The sequence below is a fragment of the Boleophthalmus pectinirostris genome, unplaced genomic scaffold (assembly GCF_026225935.1).
Source record: "Boleophthalmus pectinirostris isolate CB_2022bp ecotype Guang Dong unplaced genomic scaffold, ASM2622593v1 HiC_scaffold_16, whole genome shotgun sequence".
NCBI classification, from domain to species: domain Eukaryota; kingdom Metazoa; phylum Chordata; class Actinopteri; order Gobiiformes; family Gobiidae; genus Boleophthalmus; species Boleophthalmus pectinirostris.
In genome coordinates this window covers 20,398,094-20,416,732 of record NW_026571095.1, presented here as the reverse complement: position 1 = coordinate 20,416,732, position 18,639 = coordinate 20,398,094, and the positions used below count along the sequence as shown (strand labels likewise).

The following is an 18,639-nucleotide window of genomic DNA, read 5'->3' as shown; positions in this document are numbered from 1 at the left end:
GATTCACTTACGTAAAATATATGAGACGGAAATCCACAGACGCACAAAGCATATTGGGAAATGTAGTTTTCTTGCTTTGCTGACGAACAACCACGATTAAATGCCAGCTGGCATGGACTACGAACATTTTGAAGGTTTATAGTGCACTTTTCGGTGTAGTCAGCATTTTAAGTCAAAGGTAAGCCTTCAGAAAACACATTTTATATAGTGGTGTGAACCTGACTGTTTGTTAAAGCTGAATAAAGTTGCTGTGTTAAAGCTTTTACTTTCTAATTCACATCACACCAACCGCGAGGAGAATACCTTCTACACGCTTGATTAACATAATTGTCCGAACAGCGTGCTTGTGTACACTGTTCTGTTACTCTTTTTATCTAGAAAACATGGGTCGTGGGTACGTTGTTGAAGATGCTGTGGAGAGTTATCTGTCTCAGTTATGTGAAATAAAATCGACTACAATCACAGGCTTGCTTATTGGACAGGTAACTGTCTTTGTCACTCTGTCATAATATTGTAATGCATTATTTACAATAAATCCTTTATTGCAGAGTTCAGCTCAGAGGGATTACATTGTTATGGCTTCAAGAACACCTCCTAAAGAAGACTCAACTGGAAACTCGTTGGATAAGGATTGGGTCACAGAGCATGCCCGCCAGGTAGACAAAATTAGTAATAACATTGTATTAAGGCAAGGCAAGTTTATTTGTATAGCACAATTCGTACACGAAGTAATTCAAAGTGCTTTACAGAATAAGAAATACATTAAAATCATAATAAAAACAAATCAAAACATAAATAATCATGAAGATTTAAATTTTAAAAAGAGAGACATAAATTGGAGAGAAGAGTGCGGAATGAAAACCTTTCAGTTATATGCACAGTTAAACAGAAATGTTTTGAGCCTGGATTTAAACAGCGTCACAGAAGAGGCCTGTCTCACATGTTCAGGAAGACTGTTCCAGGTTTTAGCTGCATGAACCTGAAACGCTGACTCCCCTTGTTTAGTCCTGACTCTCGGCACCAGCAGAAGGCCGGTCCCTGAGGTCCTCAGAGTGCGAGGTGGTTCATATGACACTAACATGTCACAGATGTACTTTGGTGCTCGGCCATGGAGAGACTTGTACACAAGCAGAGCTGCTTTAAAGTCTATTCTCTGAGCCACAGGAAGCCAGTGCAGAGACCTGAGCACAGGACTTATGTGCTCATACTTCCTAGTTCGAGTAAGGACCCGAGCTGCAGCTTTCTGGATGTTCTGCAGCTGTCTCACAGCTCAAGACACTTAATGACATTAATCTACTTAACATGTGATGTAACTTTAACTTTTCAATGGTTCATAGGTGTCCCGGATGCTGCCTGGAGGCTTGTCTGTTTTGGGAGTTTTTATAATAACTGAAGTTGATGCCAAAGACACACAAACGACTCTGCGACAGGTAAACAACCATTGTCAATCTTTAAGCAATGTTACAATCTCTGCCTCTAAATTAAAGTAAAATTATTATTTATTTGTGTCTAGTTGGTATTTTCTGTGGAAAACCTCATCTCTTCTGAGCGTCTCTGGAGCCCAGCGGATGATGATGTTACAGACTGTGTGACTTTGCACATCAACTCCAAAACAAGAAAGTATCCTTTTCCATGACATTATTGCTGGTTTTAAGGACTCTTTGGGCATAATACAGTTTCTTAACCTAATTCTACAGAACTTTGTGTAGAACCTTTGACGTTAAAGACCCAAAGGTTAGTACTTGTTTTTTCTTTCCAAATCAGTACTAAATTGTGTGGAGGTTAGGGCTTAGTCATCTGAATTCCTTGGCTTAATCATAGACGCATAGCAGAAAACAACAGTCTTGTTTATAAAGATGTGTTGTGTTCCTCAATGGGCTGATGTGCCTTTTATACTCACTGTTTTTCAGAGTATGGCAAAGCCTGCTGATTGGAAATATCAGTCTGGAGTGTGTTCATCATGGATCACTGTGTCCTGTTGCTTAAATGTCAACTTATATTTCTCGCTACCAACTGGCCCAAACACCCCAGAAACAATAGAGAAATGCATTAAGGTTTGAATGCCTGTAGGCCACATTATAAACAATCTACAATACACCTATTTCTAAATGATGTTTTTTGTTTTAGAATGAACTTCAGATCTGGGCACAGCAAATTGAGAGTGGAGTGTGTTTGCTTGATGGCAAAAGGATTCCAGATGATGCTGAACTTACTACAGGACAGGTAGGATGTAAATTATTTTGAAAATGTTGTTTCTTGGTAAAATATTTCAGATTCTGGAACTAAAATTGATAATTGATAATAATAGCTGCAAATATGAATGACGTATAATTTGTCCTGTTTGTTTGTAGAGGAGGAATGCAAAGCAAACATACACAGTTCAATTGTTAATTTCCCCGGTAAGAATGAATATATACACTATAGTTTGAACAGTTTTGTTGTTGTTATTGTTTTTATCAACTACATTGTTTTTACATTGTTCGTGTATATTTTATTTGGTTTTCATGTCCATTGCATTATACATCGGTGCGTCTTATTGAGTCCAGTGTGAACAGCGGATAAGCGATGTGGTGCAGAAGTGTGGAGGCAGTGCATCCATCAAGGGAGCTATCCACTGTCGAGCTTATGTGCACAGCAACAAACCAAAGGCCAAACTGTATGAGAAGGTAAACAACCTAATTTGATTGAACTATCCAATGCCTATGTTGAATATTTTTATATTTATATTTGAATACTTTATTTATTCCAGCTGTTAAAGAGAGACATTATTTCTACAGTGGCTACAAGGGTTCATATGCTTTTGGAGGAGCTTGCGACAGCAGAGGGGCAAAATAACAACTTTGGAGGTATTATCATGCAGGGCTTGACACTGCAGACAGGGTCAGGGTCTTGGTGATGGGTGTGAGAGATCAGCCAATCCACAAGGCAGGAATTAGACTTGTGTAAATATATCATTTTACCTGTCTTAACAGAGTTATTAAATTTTCCGTTAAAATCCTGAAATACTCGAAACACCTTTACCTAAAATGTTCATAGGTGGTTATTGTGAAAAATATATATTAAAAAACTCAAGAGACTAAACCCAGAAACCTGGATTAGACCAGAACAAAAAAAGGTCCACATTCTTCATTACCAGTCTTGTTTTTTTTTGTTTAGTTTTTTTTTAAGTAGCTCACTATAGTTCATAAATCATGGACACTGTTTGCATTTTTAGTTTTTAACCGTGCGACTGACGAGATGTTTTTTCTTTCCTTTAGATGAACTCTTCATCCCCAGGCGTATCTTCTGCCCGTTGAAGGGGAGGGGTCCGATTTCTGTTTGTGATTATCAATTCAGTGACGAAGGACCCTCAGAGGCCACTGAGCGACTGAAGGAGATGCTGGATCTTGATGCGGCAGAAGAAGATATCGACACAACTCAAGAAATCATACCTGAAAATATCAACATAGAAACTGAAAGTAAAGCAGGTGGGAGGACAAACCACTGTATTGTTCTACATTCACCTTCAGGGATGTCACCATATAACATTTTTGAGTAATTAAATTATTGAGATGATTTTTTTAAAACAATGATTTAACACAATGGCCAAACAATAGATAAAAAGTTTATTTTCTTTCATCCACATTGTCTAATGCAAATTGTTTATTATAGTATAGTGAAGTCAGTCCTATGAAATCTACCAAAGAATTTATATTTGTATAATTAGTTGTAACTACTTCTCCATACTTGTATGTAGTTTCTTACGTTAAAATTCTTCCTCTGCAGAGCTGCATTTTGCAAACATCACATCCTCTCATGTAATCGGTTTGTTGTAATAAAGCTCACTTTAACTGCCATTGATAAAATCTTCTGTAAAGGTGTGGTTAGTGTGTAAATTTACGAGTGTCTGTCTTAGACTTTGGACATCCGTGTTTCAACAGTACAATGACACCACAATATCAAATATTTTTGTTTACAGACCCTATCCAGGAAAAGGTTGAAGACCCTATACCCCAGAAGAACAACTATATTGGTAAAATACATTATATTTACACAAAACAATTTTGCTCCCTAAACTGAATACAGTAAGAAACTGAGATTACAAAAAATTTATCTTTTCGGTGATAAAACATAATCCAAGGCATGTAGTTTACTTCAGCACTAATCAGGATCACAGACATATGTAACTATACAATATAACTCACCATCTTGGCTGAGTTGAGTTTACAATTATCAAATATTTTGACAACTTTAATTTAATAATTTGTTTCAAAAATTCAAGGTATGATCCACCGCAAACAAAAAATTGAATTCAGATATGGATCTTACCTGGACGACTGAGGGATTACACAGACATCTCTATAATTTATTGTTTTTTCTTTTTTTCTTTTTTTAGGTGTTGTCATGGCCTCTGCAGTCGCCTTACTCGCCACCGCTGCCTCACTTCTGTACCTCACTGATGTTTAACACACCGTCCACAATAAAGTAAAACCAAATGACTTAATTGCATTTCAATAATTTGAGTCACATAGTCAACATAAACAAACATTACAGCACTGTTCACTGTGTGCAATCATGACTTATACTCATGCAGAAAAACATTGAACAGGGAAGTAATCTAATATTTTGAATATATATTATATTTGCAATACAAAAAACTGGCTAAATGTATGTAAACATAAAGTAACTAAATTTTCAGTACTCATAACAACCCTAATCCTATAGGGTTGTCAAAATGGGTACCCAGATACTAAAACTAATACTGAAACCAGTATTGAAACTAATTAATTAATGATTTATTAATTCTCAATGAAACTAGATCCTAGATTAATCCTGAAAGAAATAGCATAAATGTGGCCAAATTTGACCTTTTAACAATAGCTTCAGAACGGTCTTAATCTATGTCTGATATTTCTATGTGATCATATAATATAGTTAAGAAAATTATGTTTTTCCTGTATAGTGGGGTTTTTGTTTTTTTGTAGTAGTATCAAATATTGAGCATTTTCGTATTATCAACTGTTGTGGAAATATATCTTGATGGTAAGCTTTGGTGAGTTACAAAATACAAAAAGGGTTATTCTTTGTTACAACCACCCATGCCTTCCCTGGCCACAGACCGGCAGCCTCCCCCAGAGCATCTGTGTTCTGAGTATTTATACTAGAATTATAAAACTACATACATATCAAAGCAAAGTGACTTTTTTCACAGCCATAAGCTAATCAACTTTTACACTTGAAGACAGGTAAAACAACAACAACAAGGGTTTCCTGGAGGGTGGAGATAGCTGTGTCACACATGTTAATGACTGTTCTGAGTCTCTTGAATAGATCAAATGTATTTTCTTGAAGATATATGATAAGAATATTTTCTTCACAACCTGAATTCACATGCATTTCCATCACAGAACATTTAGCAGAATAATTTTAGTAATGTGAAGAATATGAGTCTAAATTCATATGGACATAAATTTAATCTTATTGAATCTTAATTATCACTAACTATTATCATATTGATTTATCTGACTTGCCCTGGCAGGCTTGTTATTCTACGAAATGTCAGTGCAGGTTTATTCGAACTGGAGTTGGAATTTGGACCCAGAAGATTACTACTGCCACTGTTTGGTTTGCTGAAGCAGAAACCTTGAACTTAGACACAGCTTTAAACTTTGACTCGTGCAACAGAAGAAAGCATGTCTTTGTGAAACTTTCTAGTCACATAGAGAGAGAAGACACATCAGTCGCAGTTGCTTTTGAGGAGACGAGTTGTCCCGGACAGTGTTTCGGACCTCTATCCACAAAGCCAGAAGACTCAAGAAAGCAGAGAAAATCATTTGTCAGAAAGGATCAGCAGGCATTATGTTGAGCAAAGATCTGCCAGATATTGAGGTATTCCTGTCTACTTTGTTATCATGTCACTTAGATTTTGCATTGCATTTGCATTTTTGTTTATGTAAGCATTTATTTTCTTTATTTCAGAAGCATAGAATTAAATAATTATCAGCAGTTAATTTAATGAAATATTTTAGATTTATACATGAGTCCTTTTATATATTGTAGTTAACTACATTACTATTTAACAGTGCATGGATGTACAGATGTTTGAAATATTTTGAATGTCTCATCATCAACTTTTAGTTTCTAAAGTTATTTTGTACCTTATCTTTTGAGATTAATTTGTAACTCAGTACCAGCTCCCTCACCAATTAACTTGCAAATTAAAACTGTGCAACTGCTTTCCTTCCTTCCTGTAACCAAACAGAAAAATTATTGAAACTTCTGATTTATTAAACTTTTATTTTAATTTAATATTAAGCTTTTATTTAAGAGTAACTTGTAACATTAATTTATCTTTTTGTTCTGCCCTGCACTTTATTTTTGAGCTGAATAGTTAAAACCAAGTTGGATTGTGTGGCCTGTTGTAACCTCTTACAGTGTTATGTAGAGGGGCATTAGTGGTTAGGTAAGGGACACATGGTCATTGTTGAGGGATATTGACTCACATGGAGCAATTGGGCAATACATTCAAGTGGTCAGCATCTCAGGGCAAACACATTATCAAACCAATTGTAAACTTAATGACCTAAGTAAGGGGGTCTGTAGAGTCGGAGTAATAGTGAGCAGTGACTTGGCTGCACTTTTTATCTCTGAAACCTCAGCTATGTAATCTTAAGTAGTAGTAAACTTTCTGCAGCAGTTCTTTTGGGTTTGGTGCATTGTGTGCATAGTAAATAGTATAGTATTATATAATTCTAAAAATAATAATAACCAAACTTATGTTGTGCTATTTGGACAGCCAAGTATATTTCACATTACAAGAAAACAAAACAATGATGTAAAAAATAGAATACAATCAAGGAATAATACATTTGAACAGGAGGGAATTGGCATTGCTTTGTGCACCTAAAATGTTCAATTTATTATTTAGAGCATCCTGGCTCTTAACCCCCGGGTGAAAAGTCATGCTCAGATCATGTCCACATCCAACAAGAAGAAAGAGAAGAAACACTGGAAAAGAAACCAGGACAGAAACTGTGATGTGAGTGTGCCTATACATGCTCTTTGTATCAGAGTAATCAAATCTAATATGATTAAATTGTCTCTGTTTTTAGTCCTGTGTAAAGCTAGAAAACAACTTTGATGACATCAAACACACAACACTGAGTGAACGTGGAGCTCTGCGAGAAGCACTCAGGTTTAAATAAAAATACAGTTACTACTTATGTTATAGTGGTCATTGTTATGAAATAGGAAAGCAGTATTTCAAGCAGGAGGATTCTAACTTATTTCTCTGACATAAATTTGTGCTTAGGTGTCTCAAATGTGCTGATGCCCCTTGTCAGAAAAGCTGCCCTACAAACCTGGACATCAAATCCTTTATCACAAGTATTTCGAATAAGGTAAACCTACATTTTAATAGTAAGGCCTCTCCTATTAATGCTCCCCTCAAAATGTCTTGTGTATATGTGTCTTGTATTTATCAGAACTACTATGGGGCAGCCAAGGCCATCTTGTCAGACAACCCCCTGGGCCTCACCTGTGGGATGGTGTGTCCCACGTCAGAGCTGTGTGTCGGTGGGTGTAACCTTTACGCTTCCGAGGAGGGGCCCATCAACATTGGGGGGCTGCAGCAATTTGCCACAGAGGTATGATAAATAAGTGGTATTCAAAGGATGTCTTTTGAAAATCTAAATCTGAATCAAGTTTTCTATTACCAGGTTTATGAAAGTTATTTTTTTTGTTGCACCTTATTCTGTTTTAAAGTGTTGCTATAGAAAAAATAAAAACTTGATGATGAAGATTGGTATTTTTATGTTTAATGCTGTACTGTGGGGATCAGTCCAGGCAAAACAGCAACATCTCCACAGAGGCAGGCAGGTGGTGACGCTCTGTAGTGCACCTTTATAATGCATTCCTATTGTCCTGTCCTTAGATATAGTATTGAATTGACAGACACAACATCAGAAATATAAACTTCAGTAACTGACATAAAATCTGCTGTTTCATCAGGTGTTCAGTAAAATGGGCATCCCTCAAATCAGAAACCCTGAGCTCCCTCCGGCCAGTGAGATGCCAGAGTCGTACCACGCTCCAATCGCTCTGATTGGCTGCGGCCCGGCATCCGTCAGCTGTGCTTCCTTCTTAGCCCGCCTCGGATATGACAACATCACTATATTTGAAAAACAAAAGTACACTGGGGGGCTGAGGTACGGGATTTGTATTAGAAGGCTTTTTAATTTAGTGCCAGTTTTATTTAGTTGATTTGTCCCTGCATATGCATTATTACTATAATTTCTAATTCATAAATACAGATCTCCCATAATGCATAGTTAATTAACTTGAGAAATTGCTTTATAATATTAAATAAGTCATATGCAATATTGCATACTATGTGGTCTTTTCCCAGTACATCAGAAATCCCTCAGTTCAGACTTCCATTTGAGGTGGTTCAGTTTGAGATCAGTTTGATGAAAGACCTAGGAGTCAAGGTGTGTACATAAACATCTATATATAAAGTATCTCTGTAGTATAGGCCTATTGTTAAAATTTCTATTATGTTCATATTGTGTAGGTGTTGTGTGAGAATGGACTTGGTATTGGTGGAATGACTCTGACATCATTGAAGGAAGAAGGATTCAAGGCTGTATTTATTGGAATTGGTAAGCCTAACAGAAATCAATGATATAAGGAAATGTTTATTATCAAATATATACATGGATTATTATGTTTGTGTCTGTAGGTCTTCCTCAGGCCAACCGAGCAAAAATCTTCCAGGGTCTAACAATAGAACAAGGTTTCTTTACGTCTAAGGACTTCCTGCCGATGGTGGCCACAGCCAGCAAGAAGGGTACAGTCAAACACACACAGACTTCATATTGTATTTTATAGTAATGCAGTGAGATTTAAATTTTTGTACACAATTGCAGGTATGTGCCAGTGTCATTCCTTGTTGCCTGAGTTGAGAGGAGTGGTGATAGTTTTGGGAGCTGGAGACACTGCGTTTGACTGTGCTACCTCTGCTCTGCGCTGTGGGGCTCGCAGAGTCTACGTTGTGTTCAGGAAAGGATTCACCAACATCAGGGCTGTGCCAGAAGAGGTATAAGTCATCCTGGAGTAGAACTAAATTGAGTATATACTAAGGTTTTTACTGCGCGTTTGTTACTGACATAGTGTAATTGTCAATTTGACGGCACAAACAATATTGATTTTAATAAAAAAATCTCTGAGTTAAATTAAATTAATCTTTCTCTCCTAATTTTATCTTAATAATAAAATGGACCCCCCTTATACATGGGTTTTAGTCATGTTGTTATCAGTCATCATGCTATGGACACAAATATAAGGTCAGTATGGAAACAGTGCTTTTGTTTGTTTGACATTTGAAAGCCATGTTTGGTGATGAAGTGCTTATCCTTTGTTGCACAGAAAAGCATACAATTACATCTAAAGAGAAAGTAAAAATCTTTGTCGTTAGACTTTGTCAAACCAGCCATCATCCCAATGTTAGAAAAATATGAACATCACAAAACATTTTTCAGATGGAGTTAGCCAAAGGGAGCAGTGTGAGTTCCTGCCCTTCCTGTCTCCTCGCGAAGTGATCATGAAGAACGGGCGAGTGGCGGGGCTCCAGTTCTGTCGCACAGAGCAGAGGGAGGATGGACAGTGGATTGAGGATGAGGAGCAGGTCGTCCGGCTGAAGGCCGACTACATCATCAGCGCGTTCGGTTCCATGCTGGATGACCCAAAAGGTACAGAACACCAAAAAAACCTATTAAAGCTACTATGTGACCATGGAGTTTTTACTGCTATGCTTGGAATATTTCACATTATGACAATAAACTTAAATATCTTACATTTATTCAAATACAGGAGTTTTTATTGCCCAAAAACATTCTTACTGTGTGTAGGCTTACCTCTTCATAAATCTGGCCTGCAACTTGGGCTGGTGGTGTCACCACTCCCCTTTGCTTTGAAACAGGTAAAGCAATCACATTATAACAATAATTGGTCAGGTTAAGGATCCCAGTTCAAAAAAGTAGAACTTGAGTAAAACTCAAGTTTTTAAGTGCATTGTGGATAGCCACTCTAAATTGTAGTCCTACATAAAAATCATGGACTGCACCTAAACATCAACATCTTTTCTGTTGCCACCACATTCAATAGAGAAGAGTAAATGTTTGAAAAGACATTTAGAAACAAACTCTGAATCTGTCATTTTTGCAAATTGTTTAATAACAAAAGTTTCTCTGTTTGCCCTCTCTGAAAACCGTAAAGTAAGAGGGTTGCTCATACAGTATGTTGTTAATTTTGTTTACTTCCTGAGCACTTGTGGCATGTGATGCTACTGTATTTTTCATTCATATCATATTTCCATCTTTCATATTTGCAGGGATGTTGCTGTTATTACAGTAACAAAAAATAAAATTTCAAGTGTCTTTTATTCCTCCTCTTGACTGTGTGTTGACTGTTTTGTGTGCAGTGGCGGAGGCCCTGTCCCCTGTGAAGATGAATCGCTGGGGCACTCCTGACATAAACACGGAGACGATGCAGACTTCGGAGCCCTGGGTTTTCGCTGGGGGAGACATTGCTGGTTTGGCAAACACCACAGTGGAGTCGACCAATGACGGCAAACAGGCCTCCTGGCACATACACCGGTACATACAGGTACAACTGGCTTTCATTTTTAATTAACATAAGTTTTTAAAAGGGATGACATATGGAACAAAAACAAATCATTTGAGCTATTCATATGTTTGAATGTTAATGAGAAGACCTAACTGTTTTTGGCATAATTTGGTATACATTTCATTCCATTATCTCTGTTTGAGCAAAAGCTATACTATATTTAGCTGACAGGATACATGAAATGTTGTTCATTAAAGATAAAAATGTATACCTGGATAGAATTTTAAATATAGGTACTTATTTAGTAGTTATAGCTGACATAACTGACAATGAAATACAATTGTACTTGCACATAACATTGCATTATGTGTTTTTTGTATGTCTGTTCTTTTTTTACATGTCTAGATTATAAAAAAGGTGGTATGTTGTAGTACTTGTTAAGAAGTAGATGTTGTGTATCTAAAATGTGTATTTTTTTTATTCTATTTTTTTTACCTGTCCTAAAATTGTTTTCCTACAGTCATTGTATGGACAGACCATAGACACAGCCCCAAAGCTGCCGTTGTTCTACAGTGCGATTGACTTGGTAGACATCAGTGTTGATGTTTGTGGGATAAAGTTTCCAAATCCGTTCGGTCTGGCCTCTGCCCCTCCCACCACAAGTACAGCCATGATCCGCAGAGCCTTTGAACAGGGCTGGGGGTTTGCTCTCACCAAAACCTTTGGACTGGACAAGGTACTACCCGGTTATTAAACACAGACAGAACAGACATTAAATTAAATTCCTGGGAGGCAGATGGTTCACTTGGTTGGGCTGTTTTGGTATTACACAAAATATACAAATACACAAAATGTAATAATGTTTACATTACATAATATACATTCACATTATTTACATTTACAGTACATAAGCCCTATAGAGTAAATTAAGGTATTTGAGATTACAATGAATAAATGCAGATGATACAATTGCAAGCATCTTAAAACATGTAGTGGAGAATTTAATTTGGGGGCAGGAAGTCATTGCCAAAACATCGTATGTCTACATCATAACAGGGCAAATAATGTGTTAAATGGTGACTTGTCAGAAAAAGTTATATTTTCAAACTAGATCTATCAATGAAATATAGAATGTGAAAATCTTAAATGTATGTACTAATATAATTTACACCAACCGACTACTCAAATTCTGCGTGTGTCCATGTGTCGTCAGGATTTGGTGACCAATGTGTCTCCACGTATTGTTCGTGGGACCACCTCAGGCCACGTGTATGGCCCAGGACAGGGGTCATTTCTCAACATTGAACTCATCAGTGAGAAGACTGCAGCCTACTGGTGTCAATCTGTTGCTGAGTTAAAGAAAGACTTCCCAAATAATGTAAGACTTAAGTTTTATTACCTCCGCCAAGGAGGTTATGTTTTTGCCGGCGTTTGTCTGTTTGTTTGTTTGTTTTTGTTTGTTTGTCAGTTAGCAACATAACTCAAAAAGTTATGGACCGATTTTGATGACATTTTCAGGATTTATTGGAAATGTGAAAAGGAAGAACTGATTTCATTTTGGGGGTGATCCGGAAGAAATCCTGGATTCTGGATCACTTTGAAATTTTAGTTAACATTGTGGTAAATGGGGCCAAAAAATTTGTTTCTCAATATCTCGGTTAATTATTCACCAAACCCCATGAAATTTGACTCAGGGATGGACAATGGGATCCTCTTTCATATTCCAAAGGCTGATCCAGATCTGATCCAGAAGACTGATTTTATCGCAATTTATATAAAAAAATGGGGGTAGTCCTTGGCGGAGGTCTGCGCTCTCTGAGTGCTTTTCTAGTTAAAATTGTATTGCTGTATTATACATAACAGTAATATTACTTTTTGTTTCACGTTCAGGTGGTTATTTCCAGTATAATGTGTAGTTACAACAAAGAGGACTGGACTGAACTTGCAATAATGGCAGAGGTGAGTATAAAAAAGTGCAATGGTAAATGTTTTAGGTGGTTTAATTCTAGATGCAGCACATTCAATAGTACACACAAAAGTATATACTACAGTATATATACAGAAGCATTTGTTGTAGTTGACTATTCCAATATGCAACTATAACATATGAAATCCTTTTTGTTTTTACATGCTAAATCTTCATTTAAAGTATATTTTTAAAATATCAAATTATCAGTTATTTATGATGTTTAGAAATCTGGAGCAGATGCTTTGGAGCTGAACCTGTCTTGTCCACATGGGATGGGTGAGAGAGGCATGGGACTGGCTTGTGGACAGGTATACAATAAAAAAAATTCTAAAATAAATAATCTAACATAATATATAAGAAATACAGACACTATTTTGTGTGTGCTTGTTTGCATTTCATTAGGACCCAGTGTTGGTGCGTAACATCTGCCGCTGGGTGCGTGCTGCCACTACAATCCCATTCTTTGCAAAACTCACACCAAACGTCACCAATATTGTAGACATTGCCAAAGCAGCCCATGAAGGTATAGCAAATAACAAGACACTTACATAAATATTTTTTTTAATATAACATGGATGTTTTTTTTTTATTTTCAGGAGGTGCGGATGGAGTAACAGCCACCAACACTGTCTCAGGAATGATGGGTTTGAAAGCTGATGGTTCCCCCTGGCCTGGAGTAGGAGTGGGAAAACGTACCACGTATGGAGGCGTGTCTGGTAAGAAACAATATATAACATATAATAATTTGAGTTATTATTAATTATTTAATTAATAAAAAAAGTTTGGTGACCCCTGGTCTAAAATATCAGTATACATTTTTTAGCTGATTTTGAGCAATAATCTATTCTTGTTATAAAGCATGAAAAGCCAACTGCCCTAATGTCTGCCTTGCCTAACAAAAACTGATTAGCAACTATTATTTGAATGTGCAGGTAATGCCATTAGACCAATAGCCCTTCGAGCGGTTTCAGCCATTGCCAGAGCCCTTCCTGGATTCCCCATTTTGGCAACAGGAGGCATAGATTCAGCAGAGACAGGGCTGCAGTTCCTTCACGCTGGTGCATCAGTATTACAGGTGAAAATGACTCTTCTTCTGTTATATTCAAAAATGCTAAAAAGATATTGTAATTTTATTATTCTGTATCTTATTATTTATTTACACGTCCTCCTCTTTTATTCTCCCTCATAAACGATACAGGTCTGCAGCGCTGTTCAAAACCAAGACTTCACAGTGATTGAAGATTACTGTCTTGGTAAATCACTGTTTGTTCAATGCCTATGATCAGCTTTGTACAACAAAGTAACCCAAAGCAAGAAGCTCATTCAGCTTCCTGAATAGATGTTCAACTTGAGAATCAAAACTAAAAATAGAGACAGAAACCTTTAATCATGCAAATTTAGTAGTGATAATATAGTGGTTCCTGTGTGCAGGTCTGAAAGCCTTGTTGTACCTAAAGAGTCTCGAACTGGAAAACTGGGATGGTCAGTCTCCTCCAACTGAGAAACATCAAAAAGGGAAGCCAGTACCCCGATTGGAAGACTTGGTAGGAAAGGTAAACAAATAAAATGTAAAAAAAAAAATATATATATATATATAAGAAAATAAATACATTAAAATATGCATTCAATGTCTATTATCTGTGCAGAGTCTCCCCAGCTTTGGGCCTTACCTAACACAGAAGAATGAGGTGATTGCTGAATATAAAAAGAAACTCAGAGAAGCAGGTGAAGTGGACGTAACAGAGATCAACATCAACAAAGTCAAGTCGCCCAAGAAACCTGTGCCTGCAGTGAAGGTGCGACACTTAGTATTAACCGAGACATCAGACATAAAATCCTAGATTAGATAGTTTGATCATTTGAGTTTGAAAATATATATTCTGTAGCCTCCACTGTGTCTGAATATTTTTTTTGACTGATTCTTTATTTTGAACCTGGATGCATGTTATACTTGGTTGCTCTAAATTACATATGTTAGAAAGGGAGTATCATTATTATTTCAAGTTTAACCTAAAGAAATTTTGTTTTTTTGTATGTAGGATGTGATAGCTCGAGCATTGCGTCACATAGGAGCTTACCAGGAACTTGACAACACTGAACAGGTAAATGTATCCATGGACACCTGAATAAAATTGTGTACAGTACATGCATAAAGATATATCATTCTAACTTGCAATGTTTTTTTGTTCAGGTGGTAGCACTCATAGATGAAGAAATGTGCATCAACTGTGGCAAATGTTATATGACTTGCAATGATTCAGGATATCAGGTACAACTATAATGTATAAAATCTAGAAATACAGAAATTAATTATACATTGAAAATTTACCATTGTTATTTTCTTCTTCGATCTTTTTTTCTCCAGGCCATTACATTTGACCCAGAGACTCACCTCCCGTATGTGACCGACAGCTGCACTGGTTGTACTCTGTGCTTTAGTGTGTGTCCAATCATAGACTGCATCAAAATGGTGACGAGAACAACGCCTTACGCTCCAAAAAGAGGAATTCCCATTAATCCTGTCTACTGAGAGCAAGAACCAAGACCAAACTAACAATCTAACAATGTGTACCATTTTCAGCTAATAAATGAAAAGCTTGTAAGAGACTCAAGCATGTCCATAAAAGAAAGTAGCTGGTTTAAATAAAGTTTTCACTAATAGGTTTGTTATAAAAGTAATCTGTCTAAAATCTATTGATTAACTGATGTGAGTATTCTTGTATGTCAAAAAATAAAATCCAGTTAGGTTCAATGGCTGAAAATCCGATCCACAAGGACAGCTGGAATGCAGCACGATTCTTTTTCTTTTCCCCCCAGTACAAATCTTTCCAGTAGTTTAGCTCACTTTCTCACAATAACATTTCACTAGATCATAATTATGGCTTGTATAATCAGGCCTATCTGATTACTATTTTGTATTTAAAATAAATAAAATTACATTGCAAGCTACATGCTTTCATTTATTTTCCTCTGGAATTGTTGAATCGCACACTTCCTCAGTCAAAATGTGTATTTAAACAATAACACCTGTGGTTTCTTGAAACAGTCGGGGCAACAGCTAAAAAACACAGCCACGATCAGTTAGAGGATTTTCTTGGACTTTTAATTTTAAATGCAATTAAAGCCGCGCGCGGCGATGGTGGCCCTCGCCCCGGGCACGCACCGCCCCCCCGGCGAATGCCGGGGACTCGCGACCGCCCCGACACACCGCTCTCTCTTCCCGACAGCTCCCGAGGCCAACAGCTCATCCACCAGAAAAATGACATAGTGTACCTTTAAAATTGGATAAAGTGAATGATTCTAGAGACAAACTGTAGACACTAAGCCACAGGTCACGTGACTTTAATGGTCAAGAGCACTGTCACACGTTTTCACACCGCTAGTTCGATTATTTGGTTCGCACCAGGCAATAAAATTGTTATTATGTAGCAAATACACTCCAGTGTGGTCCGCGTTCACACCGGCAAACGAACCAAAACTGGTTCGATTGACGTGTCTCTTGTTTCCCCGGTAAAACAGCGATACTCCAGTTATCAACACCGATGTTCCTGTTAATACCACGGGCCGTCCTCATCTCAAATTATCACCATGAACTCATAAAACAGCAACATGTAGAACTTTGTACAAACTCACCGCATCAGCCCAGAGTTCGGGTAACAGCAGCAGCCAACAGCGCTCTCAGTAGCGCGCAGCTCCTCAGGACGGGGCTGGGGTCTGGTCCTTGGTCTTCTGTTACAAGTTCGTTGGTCAGATGGTCCGGAGGCTCTGTCCTCCATGTGCTGGTTCCAAACGGTGGCGAGCAAGACCAGTGCTTGATGGATTGAGTCCCAGCGGGTACTTTCAGTCGTCTGCGCGCTGTTTCCGTGCGGGAAAAGCAAGAATGCGCTGTGGACTACAGGTCCGGGTGGGCTGCTCCGGTTCTCCGCGCTCAAGAACCGCGGCTGGTTCCAAGGTGGTGCAGCATCCGGACAGAAGCGTGAGTCCAGTTTGGTTTGTTATATGTTGTTCTGAGCGTCCGTCCTCCGCGCATTTGGTTCTTCCCGGGGAAAGCGCTTTCTCAGGTCGAGGCTCCCTGCTCCAGCTCCTCTGAGCCCGGACGGAACCGGAGCTGCCCCCGCTGGTTCAGGACTCTGGTTTGGATCTAGTCCGACTGTATTTCTCACACTAGGCTAAAAACAGGACCTTTTTTAAGTTGTATCAATTGAATGGGCGATTGCCTATTGCCGTGAAATTATTTGGTTAATTAAAGCCTAAAATAACAAATGTTGGTTGCTGTGTGATCACGGGGGAACACCGGGTCGTCTCTGTGCGTGTAAGTCCCGAACAGGGGTACGCACCCCCAATTTTGACTCACTCTGGAGCCACACGTTCGCACACTGATACTTGCTCTGATCTTCGTGTGTTACATTCTCTGTATTGGCCATTGTTGGTAAAATAATTCGAAAATGAATCGCGTCTGCGTCTGGACAACAATCTGTTACTGCGCTGGAGTCGTACAGCGCGTCATTTCAGGCAGAGGAGACGCGTGTCCCTCCCATGATGCATTTCGAATAGTCCGTTTGTCCATACTGTCTATGGTTTGGACCCGGGTTCGCGTTCACACCAGAGGAACCGCACCAAAGTTGGTCATTTGGTGCGGATTCAAGCGAACCGAGACCACCTCTTTTTTGAGGTCTCGGTCCGCTTGATTTGGTTCGGGTCCGAGTCTGATTGACGCTTTCACACCAACGCAAACGAACCGAACTAACCACTTTTGGTTCGAATGGACCGTTTGGTGCGCACCAAATACTGTCGGTGTGAAAACACCCTAAGTGCATGAAAACACATCCTCCACCAGAGAAGTTACATAGTGTGGCTTTAAATTTCTCAGAAGTGAAATTATTCTAGAGGCCAAAGTGTAAAACTAGGGCATAGGTCTTACTGACTTTTATGATGAGGAGTACGTCAGTGAATGTTTTGGCAAAGTTTTACAAATGAATGTAAAACTAATTTTATGTCACACAATAATAAATTGTGTGCATTCATATAGGTGGCGCTGTATCCCTGATAACTGTATTTGACATATCAATGGAATAAGGGTCATGCAGTGTATAACTGATAGAAATGTCATCACAATCGGACAAAACATGTGCATATAATAATTTTTACAATATTTTTGGGGGGATTCTCTGTGCCCCTGCTGGCCAACCGTGAAAAATACACCATGACTGTAATAGACATTTTTGCTTATAATCATGCATAGAATTTATTCCCCGACTTTGGTCCAAGTCCGATAATGTTGACATGTTGCGTCAAAAAACGCCTTGACGCCTCTATTTGGACGCGTTTGCATTTGAGTTTAGACGCCCCCGACGCGCGTCTTTGACGCCGTGAACAAACGGGACAAAAATACTTGACGCGCGTCCGTTGCCCTGGAAACAAAAGCTCGGTCCGGGTCTTTTCCCGAAACAATATCAGACCAGACTGAGAGAGTGTTTTTATGACATAAAACATCAGCGGAGGAGATCGGGTCGACGACTGGGGCGTATATATATTTATACTCCGCTAATGATAATAATGTGGCCGTGACAGGTCACCGAAAAAACAGGAAATGAAGGCGTTATTCGCCGGCGTGCTACGGGCGAACCGTAAGGAGTATCCCAAAAAAATTTGCCAACTTCTGTGAGTTCATGTCTTTAGATGTGACATGTCAAATTTGAGCTCATTTGGACCAAACCCCGGGGACTTGAATCTTTTTGTAGACCCCCAAGTCAAAACGGCGGCGAATGTTTGATCCAATATGGCCGACTTCCTGTTCGTCATAGGGGTGCACAATTATTGACTTTTTTGCTTGTAATCATGCGTAGAATTTAATCCCCAAATTTGGTGCTAATCTGATAATGTTGACATTTCATGTCAATGGTAGGGGGCGCTATAGTGTTCACTTTTAATATGTTTTATACTGTTTTATATTCAGGCTGAGATCACACATTAGTGATTCAAATTTCAGCACGATCCGATTAAACATGGGCATGTAATCATTTTTAAACTATTTTTGGGGGGAGTCTTTGCGCCCCTGCTGGCCA

General features: G+C 38.3%; 2 protein-coding genes across 3 annotated transcripts; both read left to right on the top strand.

Annotated features, from left to right (window-relative positions):
* The first annotated feature begins 45 nt into the window (after positions 1-45).
* Positions 46-4,470, top strand: odr4 (odr-4 GPCR localization factor homolog). 2 transcript variants are annotated; one of them, XM_020936083.2, is made up of 14 exons: positions 46-178; positions 340-482; positions 549-656; positions 1,338-1,430; positions 1,514-1,620; positions 1,698-1,734; positions 1,911-2,054; positions 2,128-2,223; positions 2,352-2,399; positions 2,547-2,666; positions 2,750-2,846; positions 3,258-3,467; positions 3,959-4,012; positions 4,376-4,470. In XM_020936083.2, exons 2-14 carry the CDS (start codon positions 384-386, stop codon positions 4,444-4,446), a joined length of 1,284 nt encoding a protein of 427 aa, XP_020791742.1. In that variant the 5' UTR covers positions 46-178; positions 340-383; the 3' UTR covers positions 4,447-4,470. The 2 variants fall into 2 exon arrangements, with proteins under 2 accessions (XP_020791742.1, XP_020791743.1); XM_020936084.2 differs by having other exon boundaries at positions 71-178; positions 379-482.
* Positions 4,471-5,694: 1,224 nt separating this feature from the next.
* On the top strand, positions 5,695-15,514 carry dpydb (dihydropyrimidine dehydrogenase b). Its single transcript, XM_055151531.1, is given in 25 exon segments — positions 5,695-5,868; positions 6,908-7,018; positions 7,092-7,174; positions 7,292-7,379; positions 7,464-7,625; positions 7,990-8,186; positions 8,387-8,468; positions 8,552-8,639; positions 8,720-8,827; positions 8,907-9,093; positions 9,535-9,728; positions 10,460-10,644; positions 11,126-11,341; positions 11,819-11,983; positions 12,496-12,564; positions 12,799-12,882; positions 12,977-13,097; positions 13,171-13,290; positions 13,507-13,649; positions 13,773-13,827; positions 14,006-14,127; positions 14,221-14,370; positions 14,614-14,676; positions 14,766-14,843; positions 14,940-15,514. Coding segments are annotated over 25 exon segments (3,066 nt in total). The 5' UTR covers positions 5,695-5,838; the 3' UTR covers positions 15,105-15,514.
* The last annotated feature ends 3,125 nt before the right edge of the window (positions 15,515-18,639 follow it).

Coding starts and splice junctions, on each gene's coding strand:
- odr4 (XM_020936083.2), top strand. CDS start 384: ATGGGTCGTGGGTACGTTGTTGAAGATGCTGTGGAGAGTTATCTGTCT. Junction 2,055..2,127: donor CAATAGAGAAATGCATTAAG/GTTTGAATGCCT, acceptor TTTTTGTTTTAG/AATGAACTTCAGATCTGGGC. Junction 2,400..2,546: donor TTCAATTGTTAATTTCCCCG/GTAAGAATGAAT, acceptor TATTGAGTCCAG/TGTGAACAGCGGATAAGCGA.